Consider the following 14,240-nt stretch of genomic DNA (forward strand, 5'->3'; position numbering starts at 1 on the left):
ATTTCTTTTGCACACGTTTGGTTTCTTTCTTCTCTTTCACTCTTATTCTGATGCTTCTCCATCGTACTCATTCGCTTTCGGTCTCTCTCGTGGAATTTTCGGTCTCTTTCCGTCTCTCTTACCTCTCTCCGGTCTCTCTTTCTTGTTTCCAGGGAGGACGTATAATGATCTGAACCAGTACCCGGTCTTTCCCTGGGTTCTGACCAACTACGACTCTGAAGAACTGGACCTCACTCTGCCCGGCAACTTCAGAGACCTGTCCAAGGTACGGCCCAGAGGGGTGGAGCCAAACACCACACCTCTTCGTGTTATTGACAGACGTATTGAACCTAACCCCCGGAGGTTTCCGTAGAGATCGCCAGGTAACTAAGCTCTGTCGTCGTGGTGGTCATTGATTGGGCTGAGCGGGTTTCTGTGGCGTCTCTTCCCCCCCAACCAGCCAATCGGAGCGCTGAATCCCAAGCGGGCGGCGTTCTACGCGGAGCGGTTTGAGACGTGGGAGGAGGACGGGACGGCGCCGCATCACTACACCACGCTGTACTCCACCGCTGACACCACCCTGTTGTGGATGCTTCGGATTGTGAGCACACACACACACACACACGGGGAGTCAGGTGGCTGAGCGGTTAGGGAATTGGGCTAGTAATCCGAAGGTTGCTGGTTCGATTCCTGCCCGCGCCAAATGACGTTGTGTCCACAAGGCCACAAGGTGTGGGCAAGGCACTTCACCCTACTTGCCTCGGGGGGGAATGTCCCTGTACTTACTGTAAGTCGCTCTGGATAAGAGCGTCTGCTAAATGACTAAATGTAACTGTAAACACACACAGTTACACAAGGATGCACCAACACACATCAAGCATACACACGCACAAACTCATCCAAAACACCACGACGACGAACTCGAGAGACAAACCAGCTTCTGGTCCCTTCTCCAGGAACCCTTCACAACCTTCTTCCTCAACGCAAACGACAGCAAGTTCGACCACCCCGACAGAGCCTTCTCCGGCATCGGCCGTGCCTGGAGGAACTGCCAGAGGGACACCGCGGACGTCAAGGTAACGCCACTGATGGATCAGACTCGAGTCTTTAGGATATCTTATATGTATATGTAGCTCCAATCTGAGCTGTCTCACTACAGCAAGGTATAGACTCCATTTAAGCTACCCAAAAAGTTGAGAGGAGGTTGAACAGATGGATGAAATAGTCTGGCAGATGCTTTCTACCCAAACCGACACACAGACACACATCTAGATAGCCACCGCAGAACATCAAGGATCAGAGGGGCACGGCTCTAACAGTGTTTGGGGGGCTTGGTGTCTATCGCGTCGGCCAACAGGAGCTGATCCCTGAGTTCTACTACCTGCCGGAGATGTTTGTGAACAGCAACGAGTACGAGCTGGGCGTGCGCGAGGACGGCGTGGGCGTGTGCGACGTGGAGCTGCCCACCTGGGCCAAGAAGCCGGAGGACTTTGTCCGGATCAACCGCATGGTGAGCCAGGCAGGGGGCCCCGGACCTGCGGTCAGACAGGGCTGGACCACAGACCAGACCACAGATACTGAGGTGAGCGGACACTGTGGATGGTCACTGACGGTTCTTGTCTTTCTCTCTCTCCGTCTCGCCTCCTCTCTTCCTGTCTTTTTTGTGGCGACCTCTCTCGGTTCTCTGTCGCTCTGCCTCTCTCTCTCCCTGTTCCTTCCCTCCGCCGCCCCTCTCTCTCCTGCCCTCTCTCTCCTGCCCTCTTTCTCCTGCCCTCTCTCTCTCTCTCTCTCTCTCTCTCTCTCTCTCTCTCTCTCTCTCTCTCTCTCTCTCTCTCTCTCTCCCCCTCCCTCCCTCTCTCCCAGGCTCTAGAGAGTGAGTTTGTGTCCTGTCAGCTCCACCAGTGGATCGACCTGATCTTCGGGTACAAGCAGCGAGGCCCCGAGGCGATCAGGGCGCTCAACGTCTTCAACTTCCTGTCCTACGAGGGCTCCGTCAACCTGGACGTCCTGGACGCCACGCAGCGCGAGGTCAGACAACGTCGCCACGCCACTTTGAGCTCCTTTTAAAAACAGATGGTCAGTTATTTATCTCTCTGTCTGGTCCCCCCCCCCCTCTCTCTCTCTCTCTCTCTCTCTCTCTCTCTCTCTCTCTCTTTCTCTCTCTCTCTCTCTCTCTCTCTCTCTCCTCCCCCTCCCCCTGTATCCAGGTGATGGAGGCCCAGATCCAGGCATGCGGCCAGACTCCGTCCCAGCTGCTCATCGAGCCACACCCCCCTCGCTCCTCCGCCATGCACCTGGTAAGAGCACTGCATCCTGGGAATCGTTGTCTTTCATTGGAAACAGATACTGTAGGCCTACAAAAGCAATGTCAAGTGTGCGGCAGAATCATATAACCTATGTCTAGGTCAGAGGTGGTCACATGACTGAACGCGAAAACAAACTCATACAGGGAAACAGTTGAATGTGTTAGCAGGGCAGTTGTTTTAGATAGCATGTCGATTTGTTATTTTCCTGGATTCCTCCCTTGAGTGAAGGCCTTCCCCAGGTCTTAGTGCCCCCCGATCTACCAAACTCCAAAACCTCCCACCTCCTACGCCGTCCTCCTCCTCCACCCCCTCGTCTAGGCCCGTGACTATCCTCAGTGTGTGAACCTGCCTTTACCCTGCTCTCCCACACTAATACCTTCACCCATCCCTCTCTCCTTCCCTCTCTCCTTCCCTCTCTCCTTCCCTTTCTTCGTCCCCTCATCCCCTCTTCTCCTTCTGGTTGTCTTTCTATCCCTCCCTGCTCCTCATGCTCCTTTCCTTTCTCTCCGTCTCTCTCTCTGTCTGTCTTACTCTGTCTACCTCTGTTCTTTCTCTCTGCTGTCGCTCTCTCTCTCTCTCTCTCTCTCTGCTCTGTGTCTCTCTCTTCTCTCTGTCTGTCCCTCCCCCCCTCCTATCCCTCCCCCCCTCCTCCCCCTCCCCTTCCCTCCTTCCCTCCCGCTGTCCTCTCTCTCTCTCTCTCTCTCTCTCTCTCTCTCTGCTCTGTGTCTCTCTCTTCTCTCTGTCTGTCCCTCCCCCCCTCCTATCCCTCCCCCCCTCCTCCCCCTCCCCTTCCCTCCTTCCCTCCCGCTGTCCTCTCTCTCTCTCTCTCTCTCTCTCTCTCTCTCTCTCTCTCTCTCTCTTCTGTCTCATCAGTGTTTCCTCCCCCAGAGTCCCCTGATGTTTAAGGACCAGATGCAGCAGGATGTCATCATGGTGCTCAAGTTTCCCTCCAACTCCCCGGTCACCCACGTGGCGGCCAACACGCTGCCCCACCTCAGCGTTCCCGCCGCCGTCACCGTCACCTGCAGCCGCTTGTTCGCCGTCAACCGCTGGCACAACACCGTCGGTATGTGTGTGTGTGTGTGTGTGTGGCGAATCGGCACGCGTGCGCTCGTGTGTGTGGACGTATACTGTGAGGGGTTTGTGTGATCAGCGTTAGTGTGTGTGTGTGTGTCGCAGGTCTGCGTGGAGCGCCAGGCTACTCTCTGGAACAGGCCCATCACCTTCCCATCGAAATGGACCCTCTCATTGGTCAGTACACAGACACACAGACGCTCTAATTTGTCGGCAAACCTAGAAAAGAATCCTATTTGGATAACTAGACAAATGGTCCCGGTTTTAATATATTCTCTTTGTGTGTGTGTGTTAGCTAACAACTCGGGGGTGAACAAGCGTCAGATCACAGATCTAGTGGACCAGAGCATCCAGATCAACACACACTGCTTCGTGGTTACCGCCGACAACCGCTACATCCTGGTGTGCGGTTTCTGGGACAAGAGCTTTCGGGTCTACTCTACTGAAACTGGTCGGTACACACACACACACACCACATACACACGCCATACACACATGCACATAAACACACACCAGAGACCTGGGTAAATAACTATTATAGCAGGTAAATTACTTGAGGTATGCTTGAATTAAGTAAACCCAGTGCGTCAGTACCAACGGAACGGTCTCATAAGTGCCTGCTGTGAGCCAAATCAAATGCAACCTGTAGCGTTTGAAAAGAATTCCCTCGAAATAACTGACCTAGATGTATTCGGCCCTGAGTTCAACGCACACTCTGATTCACACTCCACCCCTCCCCTCCCCTCGCCCCACCACCTCTCCCCCCCCCTCTCCCCGCTCCCTCCCGCAGGTAAGCTGACCCAGATCGTGTTTGGCCACTGGGACGTGGTGACGTGCCTGGCCCGGTCCGAGTCCTACATCGGGGGAGACTGCTACATCGTGTCTGGCTCTAGAGACGCCACTCTGCTGCTCTGGTACTGGAGCGGGCGGCACCACATCATAGGAGACAACCCCAACAACAGTGAGTCACGCGCGTGTGTGTCTGTGTGTGTGTGTGTGTGAGAGTGTGTGTGTGTCTGTGTGCTTGTGTGTGAGAGTGTGTGTGTGTCTGTGTGTCTGTGTGTCTGTGTGTAGGTGTGTCTGTGTCTATGTCTGTGTGTCTGTGTCTGTGTCACCGTACAGCTGGGGTGGACTGGTTGAACTCTGCCCTCTTGTGGTTGTTTGCCGTAGTGCAGTTACAGCCGTAGCGTGGGCTTCCTTACAGGACAACTGCTAGGACGGTTCTATGAAATATGGTTGCAATCTCTGTGCCTTAGATGGGGTGATGGATTTTTCAGTCTCTGTGGGTCATTTCTGTGTGTGTGTCCTGTTGCCTAGGTGACTACCCTGTGTGTGTGTCCCGTTGCCTAGGTGACTACCCTGTGTGTGTGTCCCGTTGCCTAGGTGACTACCCTGCTCCCAGAGCCGTGCTGACTGGTCATGACCATGAGGTGGTGTGTGTGTCCGTCTGCGCGGAGCTGGGTCTAGTCATCAGTGGGGCTAAAGGTCAGTGTGTGTGTGTGTGTGTAGAAACATGTTTGTGAGTTTGAAGAAGGAATGTCCATTCATATCAAATGTATACATTAAAATCAAACATCTAATGTGTGTGTGTGTGCAATGCGTGATGAAAGTATTTGCTTGTATTTCCTTAATCTACAACTCACAGGAAAACCATATGTAATGTTGTTGTCGTTCCTACCGGAACATTCTCCTCCTCCTCCTTCTCCTCCTCCTCCTCCTCTTCCCCCCCCCTCCTCCTCCCCCTCCTCCTCCTCCTCCTCCTCCTCTTCCCCCTCTCCCCCCCCCTCCTCCCCCACCTCCTCCTCCCCCTCCTCCCCCTCTTCCTCCTCCTCCTCCTCCCCCTCCTCCACCCCCTCCTCCCCCTCCTCCTCCTCTCCTCCTCCTCCTCTTCATCCTCCAGAGGGCCCGTGCCTGGTCCACACCATCACAGGGGACCTGCTGAGGGCCCTGGAGGGCCCGGAGCTGTGCCAGCGGCCCCGCCTCATCTCCGTGTCCAGCGAGGGCCACTGCATCATCGGCTACGAGCGAGGCCGCTTCTGCAACTTCAGCATCAACGGCAAACTGCTGGCCCAGATGGAGGTCAACGACTCCACCAGGGTAGGGGGCCCGCAGGGCGGGACACGCGCTACACGCCTGAGCACACACACACTACACACACACACAAACAGCAACAGTATCATGCCCCATCACCGAACCTTCCCAACTTCCACATCGCTGCATACACTCAGACAAACAATCCCACACACACACACACACACACACACACACACACACACACACACACACACACACACACACCACACACACACACCCACACACTCAAGCGTCTCTCCCGGTGCTCTGGTGTGTGTGTCTGGTGTGTGCGTGCAGGCCATCCTGCTGAGCAGTGACGGGCAGAACCTGGTGACGGGCGGGGACAACGGTGTGGTGGAGGTGTGGCAGGCCTGCGACTTCAAACAGCTCTACATCTACCCAGGCTGCGACGCCGGGATCCGCGCCATGGACCTTTCGCATGACCAGAGGTGTGTGTGTGTGTGTGTGTGTGTGTGTGAGAGAGAGAAAGCGTGCGCCCGATGGTGCGTTTTCCGTTTCCGTGTGTTTCCGTGTGTCCAAACCACCCCGTGCGTGCTGTGTTCGCACACTGCAGACCTTGTTGACGTTTTGCACGGCCTCGCATGCTCTTTGTGGTTCCGATTTTGGGCCTGGTGTGGCGCGCCGCTCTGACGGCGTTGGGTCTGTCCCCCTCACAGGACCCTGATCACGGGCATGGCGTCCGGCAGCATCGTGGCGTTCAACATCGACTTCAACCGCTGGCACTACGAACACCAGAACAGGTACTGAGGACGGGAGGAGGAGAGACGAGAGAGGAGCGGGGAGGAAGAAGGAGAGGAGAGGGGGAGGAAGAAGGAGAGGAGGAAAGGACAAGGACGACGCGGGCTCATGCTGTACATACTGGCAACAAGGAGGCGAAGGATGTGGAAGGGAGGACGAGAGAGCGGGAAGAGGAAAGGCGGAGGTTATTTCGCGAGCTCTTCCTCCGACGCAGGACAAGCGCATCACTCTCCTCGGCACATACATGTAAACAACGCACACGTATGTAACCACGGCTACAGTCCATGACACCCTGAGGGTAAAGGTCCGTCAGAGCAGGACAGCGACACGGGATGGCTGTGCCAGGCCTGCACACACAGGACTGGTGGGAGAGAGCAGCTACTCTCCAAAATCATCCACTCTCCAAAATCATTCATTTCGTTTTGAATTTTTCGATTTATTTTTATGTTTTGGGGGGTGAAGGTGGGTTTGTTTGAGCGGGGCGAATGTAATAACACCAAGGACTGGTCTGAGCCGGTCTAAGCTGGTGTAAACCGGTCTGAACTGGTCTGAACTGGTCTGAATCAGTCTGAACCGGTCTGAACCGGTTCTTCCTATAGATCAAAACAGGTGCTATTGGCTTTAAACTAAATCCACCTTAAGCAAATGTTCTCTGAGTTCTCATTGCCCCCCTGTCTTTCTTTCTTTTCTTTCTTAATCTTTTCTTTTCTTTCTTTTTGTTTTTATTTTTATTTCATACCCACCAAGGGTTTATATGATTTTTGTATATATGTCTCATGTTTCTTCTGGGGTTGACAGAGAAACGGAGATAACAGTTCAATTTCACACTCAACCTTTCACCACAGAACATGCCAATCACCTTTAATTTATTAATGACTTGCTGTTTGTAATATATTGTGTAATAATGATAATGTTGGCCATGACGGCAGTAATGTTGGTTCGGAGGAGGATTGATGATGATTGTGCTTTCTGCGGCCGTGTCGGTAAGATGGCGCCAGTACTAAGGATAAGCCTGAACCTTTGTATATTTGGTGATTGTTTTTGTCAAATATGTACAGACAGTCTTGGTTCAGGCTCTACGAGGGGGACTCAATCAACTGAATAAGACTGAAAAAGTCAAGAAAAACCTTCACTCACCCACATTTATTGATTATTTAAGAAAAAAAGAGAGAATCGAGTCAGTGTCAAAGTTTTGTTTTGTATTTGCACACGGCACCAATCACATATCATTATTTATTTAGCGGGATTATTTCCAGTCAGTTGCTATTTCGTTTAGGTCCATCTTTCCTGCTGGATTATTTGTGCATTGATGTTTTGTGTTTTAAAGACGATGACTTCATGTGTGATAATTAAGTTGTACAACCTCACAGCTGTAAGCAATATCATGATTCGGTAGCTGATAAAGGGATGGAGGTATGGAGAGGATGAGAGGAAAAGGGGGTGAAAAGTGAGTCGTACTGTATGTGTGTAAGCCATCTCGATCAAATACACACTCGCACATACCAACCAAGTTCAACTTACGTATCCAAAAAAAAAGGCTAAATATTTTTGGATCTATAAAACCCTAAAAACTATTGTATTCATGTTTTATTGCAAATATGTCAAATATGACATGTGTGAGTTGAAGTAAAAAAACCATGAAAAGAAAAATAAAACATGGAAAGAATTTGATGACCTGACTTATTTATTTATTTTATCTCTGAATACTTTTACTTCCCCCAACAAGATACTTTCCCAAAAATGTGCTTTGCGTCTTTCTTGACCTTGACCTGAATTTCTCACACATACACGGTTAAGGTTTTGCCACATCGTATCAAATGCTTTCGAATCTCCATGGAGACCCACCACCGTTACAGGAAGTCAGACCTGACCAACACAAAGAAGACCAATCTGGACCAGGCGGCCATTTTGGACAGATGGACCAATCAGAGCTGCGTCAGGCCAACCAGGAAGTATTCGCAGGAGGCCAGGAAACAGAAGAACCTGAGAGACAACCTGGCAACACTTCAGAGCGATCCCGGCAACGCATGACCTCTCTTATCTGGTACCTCCTCTTCACGTCATCCTACACGGCAGTTCTCTCATTATCTTTACAGACTGGACTGGATTCGGAAGATACAAACATGAAATGTTGCTTATTTTACTGAATTGAGTTGTTTAATTCTTCCAGATTGTGGTATGTTTGGCTGTAGCCTTGTTGAGGAACTGGTTGTGGTCTATTCAGGTTTAAACTTCCCCAGACAACACAATCCAGAGAGTAGAGCCGAGCTTGGTCATGTTTCGCTTACCATGAACACGGCTGATCGGAAGCAAGCTGACATGGGCAGGAGAAAGGGATTTGATTCGCTACATGACCTGTCAATCAAGCTGAGATGTTTTCCCGTGTAGCCTTGTGTCGGTTTAGACCTGTCGGCTGTGTAACATCCGACCGGGTGCACGTCGAAAGACTGAGCTGACACCTTCCCCTGTCTCTCTCTTTCCCTACTCTAAAGTTGCTTTGCACCAATGAACATTGGCAATCCCCAGTCTTATTTCACTGTTCGCTTCAAGTGGTTTTTGGCCCAGTTTTGTCAGTATCTCTGCAATATCCATTGCAACCTCACAACAAAGGAAACATATGTTTAATAAAAAATAGTTGTTCTCTTTTATTGAGCTACGTATGATACTAAAGCAGTCCATTAAACATATTTCATTGAGATACATCCTAATTCTAAGTTAGTCTAGTAAATCAGGAACAGTAGAGTTTGTGTCCTTGCCAGTAAAAAGAGTAACTTAGATTTGTGGATAGATTGCCCTAAAATATATTTTTTTCCTTGAGATCTTCTCAGATTCTGCTTCCTCTTCTTTGAGATGAGACTCAAAATAGTTATTTTTCTCTCACACCCACTGTACACATATGGGCTAAATACTGTATATATACATGATTGACAATGTCAACTACATTTCCCATGAGGCATCGGCAGGGATTGAAATGATGAGCCGGTCCAGGTGTAAATTGCACAGCACGCTGTCCTTTCTACCTCCGTGTGTATGTGTGAATGGGTGTGTGTGTGTGAATGGATGTGTGTGCGTGTGCCTGTGTGTGTGTCAGTGTGTGTGTGTGTGTGTGTCAGGTGGACAGCGAGGACACGGTGGACCTCTGCGAGGAGATGCTGCAGATCTCCATGTTGGTGAAGGAGCTGCCCCTCTCGCTGCCGGCGTCGGGCGGCGCCGAGGACGAGGACGTGATGATGTTCTTCAGCCGGTGGAGGGCGACGACGAGCAGCGTGAGCAGGAACGCCAGCAGGCTCAGGAAGACCCACACGTACACGTACACGCTCTCCTGGCGGCTCCCCCCCGCCGCCGCCGCCGACACGGAGGAGGTCGGGGAGAACCGGGGGAACGCGCCGTCGTCGGGGGAGACGCCGGCCCCGTCGAGGTCCTCTGACGGGGGGTCCATCCCTGACATGCTGGCCGGAGGTGAGCTTCTGGGGAGAGAGGGAGGTCGTCAGTGGACTGGGGGGTGCTTTGGGAGAGCTTTAGGAGAGTTCGCATTCTCCAGTTCTGCTGCAAACGGTCAACTCTACCCCGCGACGCCTACGACCACGGTAAAAGTAAGGACTTTATCGTTATGGGTCAAATGTTATCCTCGACAGTGTTGCAGAGGCCCACTGATACAATGAAAGAACCTGAATGCAGAACCCGAAATTCTGAACCCCCACCAACAAAAACATAGATAGAAATAGTTTTCCAGAATCTTCTCTTTAACACTTTAAACACAAGATTTACGTTACTGATTGTGGGGAAGGGTGTGTAAGATGAGAATTAGCATACGGGTACCCAGGAGTGTGTGTTTTGGGGGCTGTGAGCAGGTGGCTAGGACTGTGGACTGAGTCCAGCTTAGAGGCCAGGCTGGCAGGTGAAGAATTCAGGACGGTCGTGGGTCTAAGCTTCATCTGAGACAGCCAGCACTTCAAAGGAGGAGGGGATTTAACATGAACAGGATGGAGGAGGGAGGCCAGAGAGCCTCGATCGCTCGCTCTCTGTCTCTCTCTGTGTCTCTCTCTGTGTCTCTCTCTCTCTCTCCCTCTCTGTCTCTCTCTGTGTCTCTCTCTGTGTCTCTCTCTCTCTCCTCTCTCTCTCACTCTCTCTCTCTCTCTCTCTCTCTCTCTCTTTATCTCTCTCTCTCTCTCTCTCTCCCTCTCTCTCTCTCTCTCTCTCTGTCTCCCTCTCTGTCTCTCTCTCTCTGTCTCTCTCTGTCTCTCTCTCTCTCTCTTTCAATCTCTCATCTCTCTTTCTCTCTAGTCTGTCTCTCTTTTTCTCTCTCTGATTCATCTATGTCAATTGTATTCATATTTACCAAACCACCCTCTTCACACACACACTCCCACACATGCTCAGACACACATGTCCTCTGAACCTGCCTCTGGGACAGGGCAGAGTCAGTAATTGGGTGGGGGTGAAGGGCTAGCTGTCAGCCGTTATGGAGATGGAGTGTGTTTTCGTAATCTTTTATTGAAATGCTGCTGCTTTTGAAGTTCACTGGACGTCTCTCTCTCTCTCCCTCTCTCTGCCTCTCTCTCTCTATGTCTCTCTCTCTCTCTCCCCCCCCCCACATTGTCTGTACACATCGCAGTCTGGGCACTGACAGGCTCGGTTCACTCCAGGCGCAAGCTTGCTTTCATTCTCTCTCTCTCTCTCTCTCTCTCTCTCTCTCTCTCTCTCTCTCTCTCTCTCTCTCTCTCTCTCTCTCTCTCTCTCTCTCTCCTTCCTCTCTGTCTCTCCATCTTTTTAGCCCTTGAATGCTCAGACACCCAGAATTATTCTCCCCCCACACCCCTCACGGTTTGTTATCTCTTTCATCCTCTCTCACCAGCTGTTTGACACCAGCCTCCCTCCCTCCTTCCTTTCTCCCTCTCGCTCCTTCTCTCCTTAGACCCTTTCTCTCTCATCCACTCTTTCCGCCGCTACCAAAGTCAAATTCACCCAACCGTTATTTTTCAGTCCAGAGGTTAAATATCTATCTTCTTTCTTCCTCTTCTCTCTCACAACTTTCTTCTAAATTCTCTATTCCCTCCATTTATCAACTATCCCTCCCTCCCTCTATCCCCCATCTATCTTTTGTCGCTTCATTCTCTCCCTCTATTCAACGTTGTTCTTTTGCTCTTCAGGTATTTCTTTGTTATTGTTGATTATTATAATTTTGATCTAACCTCTAATGAAAGCAGTTCGGTGAAGTGCGTCATAATTGTGCCTAATGATGCTTTTTGTAACCAGGCAACTGGCTAATTTAGCTCTTTTTCAATCTAATCTGCTTTCAGTGGCCAAGCTAGTCCACCGGGGTTAGGCACGGAAGTGATGCAAACACACACACACACAGAGCCTCACAGTACGCACAAATATACGCACACACACACACACAAACCACACTCGCACACACACTTGACAGCTCATCCTGGACATTCTTATGTCTTCTCCATTTTCATATGACAGTTTATGAATCATTTATCTGGACCCATCTGTGTGGCTAAATGTCATGACATTTTGTCTTCATCCCTGACCCTGTATGTGTGTGTGTGTGTGTGTTGTGTGTGTGTGTGTGTGTGTGTGTGTGTGAGAGAGAGCGTAAGAGAGAGAGAGGGAGAGAGAGAGGGTTGCGACAGGGTTGTGAAGTACACCACAAAGCTCGGTGATCAAAACATGAAAAATCATAACTCCAAATATTCTTTGAGAGATGAATAGGCCACTGCATGTGTGTGTGTGGAGAGAGAGAGAGCAGGGGAAAGCTAGTGGGAGGTAGAGAGAAAGGGAGAGAGACAGAGCATTTCTCTCAGTCAACTGCATCTGACCAAAGTTGTTTCATGAGGTCCCGGCAACATTCCTGTTGTGTGTGTGTGGGTCATTGTGAGTTTGGTCGTTAAAAGCAGGAAATGACCCAGCATGCCTTTGGGCCATGCGCCCAGGATTCTGCTCATCCGTCTGTCTGAGACAAAACACTTCAAGTCCTCCCTCTCATTTCAGGACGGAGAATACAAGGCTTTCCTTCAGACCTCTTTCCTATCCATCCCTCTCCCCCTTTCTTTCCCATCAACAGGAAGCAGTCATTCCTCAAAATGTACAAGGCAAATGAATGAATGAATGAATGAATGAAGGGATTTGTAGCTTGGTAACCCTTTGCTGTAAACACTCCCCTCTGTCTGTCGTAGCCGCAATCTTCCTTCACGGCCAACCACTTTGTCTGCAGAGCACATCTTTTTTTTCGGCCATTTTTCCCCTCTCTCCTTTTCCCTTCCTTCCATCCTTTGTCTTCTGACTCGGTTCTGAATGTGTTTCATTTAAGGAAACATGAAAGAGAGAGAGACAGAGAGAGAGAGGCGGGGAGGGAGGGATCTGGGAGAGATGGATGGAAGGAGTGAGAGAGGGATGGATGGATGCAGGGAGGGGTGGAAGGAGGGAGGGGGGAGATGTGTGAGCCCTCTCCACAGTGGGACGAGCGAATGGGAGCTAAGATTTGAAGAGTCACAGCATCGCACAAACACACAGGCTTGGATAAGAGTGTGAATGAAAGCTTGCGGGAGGGCGAGAGGAAGGGGGGGGGGAAAGGATGGGGGGAGGGGGGGAGTGGGGGGGGGGGGGGATGGGGGGGAGTGGGAGGACATATAAGGCCTGCAGCCAAGGTTACAAGAGGGCCGATTCCAATTGTAATTCTAGACAGAGGGTGATCCATCCCCTGTGTTTTGGGTGTGTGTGCGCGTGTGTGTGTGCGCGTGTGTGCGTGTGTGTGTGTGTGTGTGTGCGTGTGTGTGCGGTGTGTTTTGACCTTCGCTTTCACACCATGCGACCTATCAAAATGACATCTCTGTGCCTTTCCTTCGACACAGTATGGCTAAAGCCACACAGCTGTCAAGCTACAATGCAATCACGCACACACACACACGCGCACACACTTATTTGAAGGTGAATTTAAGCTGTGTCAAATAAAGCGAGCACATTTGATAAAATCCAGGTACACAAGCTACTGTACATGCATTTGGCTGGTGCGAGCAGGAAGTGTTAATCCGACTAATGAACTGACCCACAATTGCCGCTACCGAGGACCCCTACCGAGTTACATTTCTTTCTTTCTCTTTGGCTCTATCTCGCTTTTCTTTTCTCTCTCTCTCTTCTCTCTCTCTCTCTCTCTCTCTCTCTCTCTCTCTCTCTCTCTCTCTCTCATCTCTCTCTCTCTCTCTCTCTCTCTCTCTCTCTCTCTCTCTCTCTCTCTCTCTCTCTCTCTCTCTCCCCCTCTCATCTACACATACTGTCGATAGCATGAAATCCATAGTTTCGTTTATTCAACCTATCGTGAGTCTACGCACGTTAGTCTGATGAAGAGAGCTGCTCGCTCACCTGTTAGTGCAGGACGGTCCTCTTTCTCCGCTCTCCCTCTCTGGGTCGTTCTCTCTCTTCTCTCTCTCTCTCAAATCCCGTCGATGTTCATCCTGCGCTGTGTGGTGGCTCCGTCAGGCTCTCTTGATACCCCAGGGATCTCCCTCTTTGTCTCTCTCTCTCTTTCTCTCTGTCTCTCCCTCTTTCTCTTTCTCTTGCTTTCACTCTCTGGCTCCCTGTCACTGTCACTTTTTGCTCGCTCTCTCACTTTCTCTCTCTGTCTCTCTCTCTGTCTGTCTTCCTTTCCCTTTGCAACACCTCACGCTGGCAGATTCTTCTCCTCAAACACACACGCAGACGATCACAGGCGGAAACTGGGTGTTCTCCGCCTGTCCCCACCGCACACACACGCACACATCGAAGGAGAAGCTGTAGACAGAGCACGTTCTGTTCGACTGACAGAATAGAGTGAGAGAGGCGGGAGCATGAAGGAGAGGAGAGAAGGAGAGTTTTTTTTGTGCTTTTTTTTGACTGGCTGGCTGGTGCCCTCCCTCCCTCCCTCCCTGTCTCCCTGTCTCCCTCCCTCCCTCCCTCCCTGTCTCCCTCCCTGTCCTCCCTGTCTCCCTCCCTGTCTCCCTGTCTCCCTCCCTGTCTCCCTCCCTGTCTCCCTGTCTCCCTCCCTCCCAGTCTCCCTCCCTCCCT

General features: G+C 51.0%; 2 protein-coding genes across 3 annotated transcripts in view; one reads left to right on the forward strand and one right to left on the reverse strand.

The window, feature by feature from the left end:
• Positions 1-7,775, forward strand: part of LOC134016664 (neurobeachin-like) — a 10,224-nt gene extending 2,449 nt beyond the window's left edge. The window contains 14 exon segments of the mRNA XM_062456006.1: positions 153-265; positions 440-580; positions 936-1,055; positions 1,337-1,489; positions 1,843-2,007; positions 2,187-2,276; positions 3,159-3,351; positions 3,465-3,536; positions 3,655-3,810; positions 4,150-4,320; positions 4,743-4,844; positions 5,260-5,456; positions 5,730-5,881; positions 6,110-7,775. Of these exon segments, the coding sequence (XP_062311990.1) occupies positions 153-265; positions 440-580; positions 936-1,055; positions 1,337-1,489; positions 1,843-2,007; positions 2,187-2,276; positions 3,159-3,351; positions 3,465-3,536; positions 3,655-3,810; positions 4,150-4,320; positions 4,743-4,844; positions 5,260-5,456; positions 5,730-5,881; positions 6,110-6,200 (1,916 nt within the window). The 3' untranslated portion in view covers positions 6,201-7,775.
• LOC134016665 (serine-rich and transmembrane domain-containing protein 1) lies at positions 7,527-13,982 on the reverse strand. 2 transcript variants are annotated; one of them, XM_062456008.1, is made up of 2 exons: positions 13,560-13,982; positions 7,527-9,655 (listed from the first exon to the last, which is right to left on the reverse strand). In XM_062456008.1, exon 2 carries the CDS (start codon positions 9,637-9,639, stop codon positions 9,301-9,303), a length of 339 nt encoding a protein of 112 aa, XP_062311992.1. In that variant the 5' UTR covers positions 9,640-9,655; positions 13,560-13,982; the 3' UTR covers positions 7,527-9,300. The 2 variants fall into 2 exon arrangements, with proteins under 2 accessions (XP_062311992.1, XP_062311991.1); XM_062456007.1 differs by having other exon boundaries at positions 7,527-9,658; positions 13,560-13,979.
• Between the last annotated feature and the right edge of the window lie 258 nt (positions 13,983-14,240).

Source organism: Osmerus eperlanus, unplaced genomic scaffold, assembly GCF_963692335.1.
Source record: "Osmerus eperlanus unplaced genomic scaffold, fOsmEpe2.1 SCAFFOLD_598, whole genome shotgun sequence".
Taxonomy (NCBI): Eukaryota; Metazoa; Chordata; class Actinopteri; order Osmeriformes; family Osmeridae; genus Osmerus; species Osmerus eperlanus.